This window comes from Penaeus japonicus, unplaced genomic scaffold (genome assembly GCF_977035675.1).
Source record: "Penaeus japonicus unplaced genomic scaffold, GWHDUDI00000001_assembly GWHDUDI00000027, whole genome shotgun sequence".
Classification (NCBI taxonomy): Eukaryota; Metazoa; Arthropoda; class Malacostraca; order Decapoda; family Penaeidae; genus Penaeus; species Penaeus japonicus.
Genome location: NW_028234429.1, coordinates 21,105,952 through 21,115,951, shown reverse-complemented (window position 1 = coordinate 21,115,951; position 10,000 = coordinate 21,105,952). Strand labels below are relative to the sequence as shown.

Below are 10,000 nucleotides of genomic sequence, written 5' to 3'. Positions count from 1 at the left end.
TTGTGATGGAATATCAGTTGACTCATTTACTCAGTATGGTTTCTGTCTGCACGGCACATCTGAAATCATTTCTTAAATTACACTTAAACTTCGCAGTATTCTGTTTCGGGCACATGATCCACACTGGCCTGAACTTGGCTCAAAAGATCCTGTATTTGCTGGACGAAGATCCTTACTTCCTACAGTGCACAAACATTCCTGATGTCTTGATGTCCATTTTGCAGCCTGTCTGCGCCTTCTACCAACTCTTCTTCATATTCAAATATTCAAACGTAAGCAGTGGTTTTCTTATGTTTTTACCTTGTAATTTCAAGATACTTAAACTCTTAAAATCTGGTTTGATTTATTTATATATGTGCAAGATGGTAGAATGCAGTAACGCAGTTTAATACAGAAATACAAATTCTCATTCTGAGGTCCCGAGTTCGATTCACGGTCAGGGACATAAAATTTGCATTTATTTATATATGTTTCGTTATGATACTAAATGAAAAAAATGATTAATCTTATTTGGTATTTTCCGACATCAGCTGATCATCAACCGCCGTTATGTTCTGGCCCGATTTGGCCTGATGCATTGCATCGGCTCTTCACTCTGCTACTGGATCTACACCATCCTCCAAGAGACCTTGCAGACGATCTTCACCGAGTTCCACAACAACACTTCCGCCAGCACTCATGCCGACGATGGTTCGTCCACATGGAGTATCAAATACGGGTGTGAAAGAGACAGCTACCTCTCTGACATGATTAATTACACGACGCCCTACCTCTACCCGTTCAGCATCGAGTTCTATATCCTGATGGTGGGGCTGTGGATGTTCCTGCGGGCAAATATCGGCAAGATTGAGCGCCACACGCACATCCCATCCGTGAAGGTGGTCTACGAGGGGGACCAGTCCAAGTCGCTGACGTCGAACCTCGTTATCTTCGTCGACTGCCACTCCTCGAACCGCGGCCTGTTCGCTGGCCTGTTCATGACCGTCATCACAGTCATCGCGATCATCCTGCTGTTCATCTTGTCTTCCTACGAGGACAGCGAGGAGATCGGGAGGTTTGTGAACGGCATCAGCGAGGTGGTGCTCCTCGGCGTGATGGTTGTGGCGGCGGCGGCGGCGCACAAGCTGATCTACTGCCTCGATGTCATCAAGCTGACCGAGACCTCTGTGGACGACATACTGGTTTACGTCAGTCTGCCCTGCATCTTCTTCTATGCCTTCCTCCGCCTGGCTCCGTCCATCCTGTACTCAGACGCTCTCTTTGGCACGATGGCCGTCCTGCAGATCCTGCAAGTCATCATCCAGACGGTGATGATCTACGACGGGATGAGACGATGCTCGAACTCATCCTCGCTGAGACACAAGAAGCCCGGGCGAGAGGTCATCACCTTCCTGGTGGTGGTGAACGTGGCGATGTGGCTCCTCCAGACGTTTGAAGTCAAGACCGTCGGGAGCAACTCTGCCATGTATGCATTCTACGGGAAGGTGAGTTCCTTTCTTCCCCATTGAAGAAATATCTATTACAATAGTATGATAAACAATAGATAATGCGAACAAAAACAAGATATCAAACAAAAGAATGATAATATTTAATCAATAATAATGCAATACAAGAAACTAATAAAAAAAAACAGCTGCAAAAGAATAACACACAAATCAAAACCAATACACACACAAAAAATACAAACAAACACAACTTTAATCAACAACAACGAAACAAATCACACAAAAAAGTAAAACCTTAAATACAACCAATTGAAAAAAATCCGTACATAAATAGACCCAATTACGAAACTAATACCGACACACCAACAGGAACTCTGGACGCTGTTGTCTCACCTGACTCTCCCGTTTGCTCTCTTCTACCGTTTCCACTCGTCCGGATGCCTGGCGAACATGTGGCTGGTTCTCTACGAGATGGATGAGGCGCATTAGATACCTTGCGTGTGTCATTGTTGCTATTGTTGTTGATATTATTGTTGTTGTTTTGTTCTTGTTGTTGTTATTATCGGTAGTGTTATTGTTGTTGATATTGTTGTTGTTGTTGTTGTTTGTTGTTTTGTTCTTTGTGCTGTTATTATCGGTAGTGTTATTGTTGTTGTTGTTATTTTTGTTTTATTGTTTTTCTATGTTTTTATAAACTATTCATATAATGACTTTTATCATTATTATCATCATTATTAGTATCGTAGTTATTATTGTTATTATACTTGTAGTTGCTATTATTATTATTATTATTATTATTATTATTATTATTATTAATATGTATTTGTATTGGCTTTTATGCATTTTTCATTTTCCACTTTTCTGTGTCTTCATGTATATCTACCAGGCGTGGATATAGAAACGAAATCATTATTTTGTGAAGTAAAGTTTACATGATATTTCGTTGAATTGTTTTTTTACTTATATGCTTATATAAGCAAACGCCAACACATATGGTAGTCTATCCTGGTAAACAATGGTCCTAGGGAATTTTTCTATGGTAGTTGTTTAGTTCTAAATATATGCATACTTAAGTGTGCACACACACACGCACATGCACACACGAACCTACCCCCCCCCATATATATATATATTATATATATATATATATATATATATATATATACATATATATATATATATATATATATATAAATATATACATACACACACATATATATGTGTGTGTGTGTGTGTGTGTAAATGTAAATAAATAAAATATGTATTTATATTTTTTCTTCTAAAACAAATGCATCAATAGAAACGACAAATTTGCACGCATACCATTTATCTCTCTATTGATATATATAAATGTATATATATACTCGTGTATATATATATATATATATATATATATATATATATATATATATATATATATATATATATATATATAATGTCACCTCAGTTCTGAATTAGCAGTAATTATATATAAAGTGACCCTCGAGTAATTTTACGTCATTAACCAAGGATAAAAAAGAGTAAAAAAAAAGCAGTCTGTTATTCGTCACTAAAACTACTACTCCTTTTCGAAAAAAAAAACGAGAGAAAAAAATATTTGAAACCTTCATCTCGATTCCCTTTCACGCGACCCCAAGGTTCGATTCCCGCTACATCCCCTGCCTGACCTTTTCGAGTGTCTGGCATGCGTAGGTTTACATGATTTTATGGTTTACGATGTTCAACTTTTTTCCATATATCATGGGGTACCATTGTATTCTGAGGATCTTTTTTTTCTTCTGGGAGTATTAAACGGGATCTTAGAATATTATATCCGTTATATCACACCATCGAGGGCGTGAAATAAAGGAAAAGCTTTTCGTTCCTGAATTTATCCTGCTGCAATTTTTTTTCTCTTACATCCGTATCCCTTCTTTAGAACGTCTATAAGCCTAACTCATCATAAAAAAGCAAAATTAGAAGCTTAGCAGCTAGGTTGTTTGCCCAACCCGCCAACAAGTGAGATCCAGGTATTTCAACTGGTTTTCGTCATCTACATCAACATGTGATGGAGCTCAGTCGGTTTCTGTCTCGTTTAATAACACGTGGGGCCGAGGTAGCAACAGGGGTCTTCGTCCTATCCGCCGACACGTGAGATCGAGAAACCCCTTTTAATTGGTCCTCCTCCTGAGTATCGACACGTGAGGGCGCGGTATTTCAGGTGGCCAACCGCTTCCGCTTATTAGGAGATTTTGTGGGGTTAGATGTGTGAATTGAAGCAGATATGTGGAATGGGCTATGGCTGTGATATATTATTGTGTGTATATAAATATGTGTGTGTGTGTGTGTGTGTGTGTGTTTAAGTGTGCGTCCGCGCGTATTTGTGTGTGTGTGTGTAAATATTTTTTGCAAACACTTATTACACAACATAACGTAACAACCACGCCACTTCATACTCTGCGCATACCCCAAGCGCCGGAGCCCCCATCGCTCCGCGGGAATGAAAGGTACGAGTGCCCGATCACGGAAAGGGTGCCACAAGGGACCAGTTCACCTTCCCTAAAGTGATTAGTTAATATGGCTCTCTCTCTGTTCATCTGGCACCCTGCCCATGACGGAAATACTTTTACATGCGTCTGGGCTTACGCAAGGCTTAACTTCAATATATTCCGTCATTCTCAGAACCACTAGAAGATTCGACAAGATCGGCTTATTGGTCTGAATTCCGGCGGTTCCCTGTTTGGATCACGTGGTCGCCACCTAGCTAGTCACTGCACTTTTACCTCGGTTATGGTAAGATTTTTTTTTTCGACTTGGCGGCCTTCAGCACGAATGTTGCCAACGCTACAGTCTCTTCTGACCTTCCCCATTCTGTCTGATGGGTTTTCGATCATTTTATTTGACAGATTAAGGATTCAGGGCCTCTCGCTCGAACCATGTCAAAGTGGTTGGCAAAGAGCGATTAAGGGAGATATATTTCGTATATAATATGTTGACACTTTTTCTTTCTCTCTCTTTGAATGTGAATTTTCTCTTCCTGTCTTCCTTTCTCGCTCTTCCTCTTCGTCCCACCTCCACTCTCACTCCCTCTCTCGCTCTCTCCCTCTCGCCCTCTCCCTTACCCTTTCCCACTCCCACTCCCACTCCCTCTCTCCCTATCTCTCTCCCTCTTTCTTAAATATTCTTGAAACAAAGCTGAAAAAATACAACGCTGAGACGATGAAAAAGCGAACGAAAAGAAAGGCTATGGCTGTACGAAAAAAAACGTAATAAAGAGTGCAATAAAACAAGCGAACAAAAAATTAATCTCGGATAAAAAGTGGAATGAAATATCTGTAACTCAAATGAAATATATGTAAATTAGTTGAAATCGCGTGGGAAATACGTGTACTGAATAATGTATGAAGAAAATATGGAGGGAAGCTTCTTGTTAAAGGACTTGCTGGAGGACTTTTAAGGTTCAGTGCTCAGATAAAACAAGATGCTTAAGAATGAAATATGTGAAATGAAACATGGTGTAAAAACAGCAATAGAATAAAGGGAGAGAGCAAGACAGGTAAATACCGTAAAGTATGAAAGTAAGGAAGCTATCCCTCTGCTGAGTATTAACATTGAAAAGAAAAAAGAAAAGAAAGTGAGAAAGGAAGCTAAGCCCGGAAAACAAAATACGAATTTTTAGAAATGGCAATACAATAGCTTAGACACGGAGCAACCACCTTTGGATGCTGAAGCTTACTGACCCCCCAATCTCTCTCTCATTCTCTCTCCCTCTCCCTCTCTCTCTCTCTCTCTCTCTCTCTCTCTCTCTCTCTCTCTCTCTCTCTCTCTCTCCCTCTCCCTCTCCCTCTCCCTCTCCCTCTCCCTCTCCCTCTCCCTCTCCCTCTCCCTCTCCCTCTTCATATCCATCTCCTTCTCCATCACCATCTCCCTCTCCCCACCCTCTCCCCTCCCTCTCACTCTCCAACCCCTCCCTCTCACTCTCCCTCTCCCTCTCCTTCTCCACCTCCCTCTCCTTCTCCCTCTCCATATCCTTATCCCTATCCCTATCCCTATCCCTATCCCTATCCCTATCCCTATCCCTATCCCTATCCCTATCCCTATCCCTATCCCTATCCCTATCCCTATCCCTATCCCTATCCCTATCCCTATCCCTATCCCTATCCCTATCCCTATCCCTATCCCTATCCCTATCCCTATCCCTATCCCCTCCCTCTTCATCTTCCTCTTCCTTTTCCTCTCTCTCTCCTCTCCTTCAATTATAGCAAAAAAACACTAGAATTCACAAAGAGGTAGGAAGGCAGCCTTAAATAATCAAAAAGAGAGAAGGAAGTGAAGGCAAAACAAATAACATAAAAAGATAAAAACACGCAACCACTTTGCAACTTTATGAAAGGTCAAATTCGAGAATACCATCAAAGAAGGAAATACTTGACGACTTGAAAACACAATCAATTAGGATTTTCAACTAGAAAACAAACAATGACAGTTCATAGTAAAAAAAATATATGAGGCTTAAAGCAGTCCGAGAGCTGAAAGCAATGTTGATATCTCTCGAGATGTACAATGAAGAGTTAATACGTAAGCTCAATGCCCAAAAGCGACCCTTTCCAGCGCCACTAGAGTCACTAGGAACAGGGGAAGGGACAGTGTGTTATGCAACGGAATATGATATAGGATTGCAAAGAAGAAACACATTAGAGGCTTTCATCCTACTTAGTGCACTGAGTTTATATCCAAAAGCAAGCTATATCAAAATTATATATCTAAGGGACATTGCAAATATCAACAAATATTTAATTGTAGTTCTTACGGAAACACATCTGAATGGTGATATTTAAGATGAAGAAGTATATACATACACACACACATATACATATATATATATATATATATATATACACATATATATATATATATATACATATATATATATATATATATATATATATATATATATATATATATATATATACATACATATATATGTGTGTGTGTGTATGTGTGTGTATAGACACTGGACGTTAAACAAATATGTCAAGAAACTCATTTTACTGATTGACACCATTTCCATATCTAATCTATTAATCATTAATCTAAATAATCACGCACTACCCAGGCAGTTGTTGCTAGAGCAAAAAAAAAAGAGAAAAAAAAACTACTTAATAGCATATACCTGAAATTGCAGTGTCATGAGATAAAGGAACCTGAATGTGTGAATCAAAGTGAGACGGAGAAGGAGGGAGAGAGTGAAAGAGAGAGAGAAAGAGAGAAAGAGAGAGAGAGAGAGAGAGAGAGAGAGAGAGAGAGAGAGAGAGAGAGAGAGAGAGAGAGAGAGAGAGACAGAGAGAGAGAGAGAGAGAGAGAGTGAGAAAGAGAGAAAGAGAGGGAGAGAGAGAAAGAGAGAAAGAGAGCAAGAGAGAGAGAGAGAGAGAGAGAGAGAGAGAGAGAGAGAGAGAGACAGAGAGAGAGAGAGAGAGAGAAAGAGAGAGAGAGAGAAAGAGAGAGAGAGAGAGAGAGAGAGAGAGAGAGAGAGAGAGAGAGAGAGAAAGAGAGAGAGAGAGAGAGAGAGAATATAAAAGACTTTCTAGTGGGCTATAGCTACGTTTTTCCTTTGCCTTTCTTCACATAGCTAAGTCACGCGAAGCCTAAAACAAATATGTTCAAATTGTGACAAAATAAACTTTTCGATTCGCAAGTTAGTCTTTCTACTTCTGCAATTGCTGCATGTAAGGAAATATTGCACTTTGTCAGAGGCATAGCAAGTATAGCTATAGAAAGAATTTTCTTGATAAAGAAACATCTTGACAAATGCATTTAATGAGAGTAATATGACAATATCTTAAACAATTGTTATTATATATATGAAATGTTGCAACCATTCATTCGATTTTATTTTCAATTTAGGTAGCTACAGATTGAAACCATGTTTTATATCCAATAAATATTATAATCACATACCTTGCTTAATTCATTAAAAGGCTACAGATTTTTCTTCTTATGTATACATAATATAAAAACCATCTTACCCCCAAAAAGGACCCTACAAAAAAGAATTCCATTCCAGTAAAATAAATAAATAAGATTTTGAGACACGTCCTCCTTCCTTTAAAGGGTCTCCCAGTTCCGGAGTTCGTCCAACACTCTCTCCAGGTGAGGGTTGCCCCCCAGCCTGACGATCTCCTCGCGTGCTTCCGCCTCCAGTTTCTTCATGGTTTCTTTGGTGTGTTCGAGGGAGCCGAACTTCTCCAGAAGGGACACACAATAGCGTTTGACCTCCAAGTCTTTGGGTCTCTGGCGGATGATATCTGAGGTTTGTGGTTAAGGTTGGCCAGCAAAAAATACATACATATACACATACTCACTCACTCACACACACACACACACACACACACACACACACACACACACACACACACACACACACACACACACAAACACACACATACACACACACACACACACACACACTATATATATACCTGTATGTATATATATATATATATATATATATATATATATATATATATATGCATATATATAAATATATAGATAGATAGATAGATTTAGCTATAGATAGTTGTCTCCATATTTGCACCAGATCGTATAAAAGGATACTTATAACTTGCTGGTCTTCATGCTGGGATTTAATGGCATGGATGACCGGAAAACTGAATTTGCCTTCGGTCAAATCTTCACAGTAGCTCTTACTGTCGCAGTACTGTGAAAAGACGAAAACAAAAGATGTTACTCAGATTTTCCAGCTCTTACAAGTAATAAAGTTAAAGTAACTTTATATTTACTGAAATGGCTTTCTACGCATAATTTTTCAAATTTAAGAAGACAGACCTAAAAGTTATACTCCCCTTTCCAAGGGTCAGCCTTTAGTCGTTACTTATCAAATCTAGGTTTTAACAGTTTCATAAAAATTAGAATCAGTCTTACTCCTAGAAAGTATATTTACTTAGCTATATACTATTTAATGATAGGCATGATTATTACATATATCATATTCCCCTGTTAGAATAGTCACATACAATTCTTACATAGGTGTTTTAAATGATAGGTACATCCGCCTTTGCCTTGCATGCAAACAAAAGAATACTTCTTGATATCCTTACCTCTTGCAAGCAAAGAATTGCATAGTCATTGCGTATTTGGAAGTAGAGTCCCAAAATTCCGAGGATTTTAGAATAGTCGTCCTGAACTCGACTGAAGAGTTGCATTAAGCGAATAGCCAAGCCGAACAATCCTCCCGTTTCTGGAGAGAGAGAGAGAGAGAGAGAGAGAGAGAGAGAGAGAGAGAGAGAGAGAGAGAGAGAGAGAGAGAGAGAGAGAGAGAGAGAGAGAGAAAATGAGTAAAAAATACCGAAAGTTCTTTTATAAAATGTATAATATGTAAAATTGGAGCTTCAGTTAAGAAAAAATATTTTTTTGTGTAAAACATTTGATTCCCAAAACTGATTTTGAAGACATGGAATCTAAAAACCCTTAACTGATCCTACTTATAAATTGGAAACCAACGTTTTTTGAGTTTATGTAATATCTAAGTGTACTACAAATGACAGAGACGAATGCCTGGTTCTCTCTATATGCATGGTTCTTGTGTAAATCCTAGAAGATTTTAAAAGAAACTTACATATTGGAAAATATTCTTAAAATTCATACTGTTGAAAGAGCACACTATTTCGACCAAAAATGGTGCACTACAAACGTGAACAAATACAGGGAGCTACATACACAAGTAAATACCCCATATGATAAAAATAGACACAAAACAAGAATCATTACGCCAGGCATCTTCAAAGCAGAACAAGACAATGATAAGGCCTGTTGATATACATACTCCTTATAGTCATCTGTCTGTACTCTTCTTCCGATGGACAAGTAAATGAATCCCTCCAGTAGATCTCCATTCCCTGCCCTCGATGGAGCTCCAGCAGCTGCTCGCAAAATACTGTAGTTGCCTGAAATGCATGAAAAAAAAGTTGTATGATACAAAGTTACAACATTTTGGATACTGGCATGTTGTACTGAACCTCGAAATCAAGGTAGTTAAACTAAGCATCGCTCACAATGTCTGCAGAATAATTGTTATTGTTATAATTTGAACGAATTGTGCTGCAGTAGTGTGAGTAATTCATTGGTAGTGTTTTTTCAGTGTTACTATTCTCTTAATTTGTTACAATGGATCACCAAGCAAGAGTATCTTCAGTTATATAAGTTTTGCTGAGTCCTTAGTATTACAAATTTCCCATTTCCCCAAAATTAACCATAACATCACCAAATTTAAACTGCTTATAAATAGCTGTCCGTTACAACAAAAATAATGTAAAATATGTTGAATTTTCCACAATCTCCAAACATACCTTTGGGTGATTCAGGGCCAGAACTTTCTCTAGAGCCAGAAAATAAACGAAATTAGCAGAGTTAATGGTTGATGCAACTCCATATATACTGTGGGCCACAGGGATGCCTCTCCGTAAAACACTGTTGTCTTCTATGTCATCTATCCTGTAAACAATATTGGCAATCCATTGAAATGTCTAAAACCATATCAATGAATATTTTTGCAATTA

The 10,000-nt window shown here is 38.5% G+C and overlaps 2 protein-coding genes across 4 annotated transcripts in view; one reads left to right on the top strand and one right to left on the bottom strand.

Moving 5' to 3' along the window:
- LOC122253060 (proton channel OtopLc) overlaps positions 1–2,393 on the top strand; it is a 4,434-nt gene extending 2,041 nt beyond the window's left edge. For both annotated transcript variants that reach the window (XM_043015841.2, XM_086552742.1), the window contains exons 3-5: positions 97–272; positions 531–1,484; positions 1,815–2,393. In XM_043015841.2, the coding sequence (XP_042871775.1) occupies positions 97–272; positions 531–1,484; positions 1,815–1,934 (1,250 nt within the window). In that variant the 3' untranslated portion in view covers positions 1,935–2,393. The remainder of the gene's footprint in view (positions 1–96; positions 273–530; positions 1,485–1,814) is intronic.
- A 4,868-nt stretch (positions 2,394–7,261) lies between these two features.
- The window catches only part of qm (geranylgeranyl pyrophosphate synthase quemao), a 6,981-nt gene continuing 4,242 nt past the window's right edge, over positions 7,262–10,000 (bottom strand). Inside the window, exons 5-9 of one of the 2 annotated variants that reach the window (XM_043015907.2) lie at positions 9,791–9,935; positions 9,268–9,388; positions 8,543–8,682; positions 8,040–8,142; positions 7,262–7,729 (exon numbers count right to left, since the gene is read on the bottom strand). In XM_043015907.2, coding sequence (XP_042871841.2) covers positions 7,530–7,729; positions 8,040–8,142; positions 8,543–8,682; positions 9,268–9,388; positions 9,791–9,935 — 709 coding nt within the window. In that variant the 3' untranslated portion in view covers positions 7,262–7,529. The remainder of the gene's footprint in view (positions 7,730–8,039; positions 8,143–8,542; positions 8,683–9,267; positions 9,389–9,790; positions 9,936–10,000) is intronic. The other variant, XM_043015898.2, reaches the window with a different exon arrangement.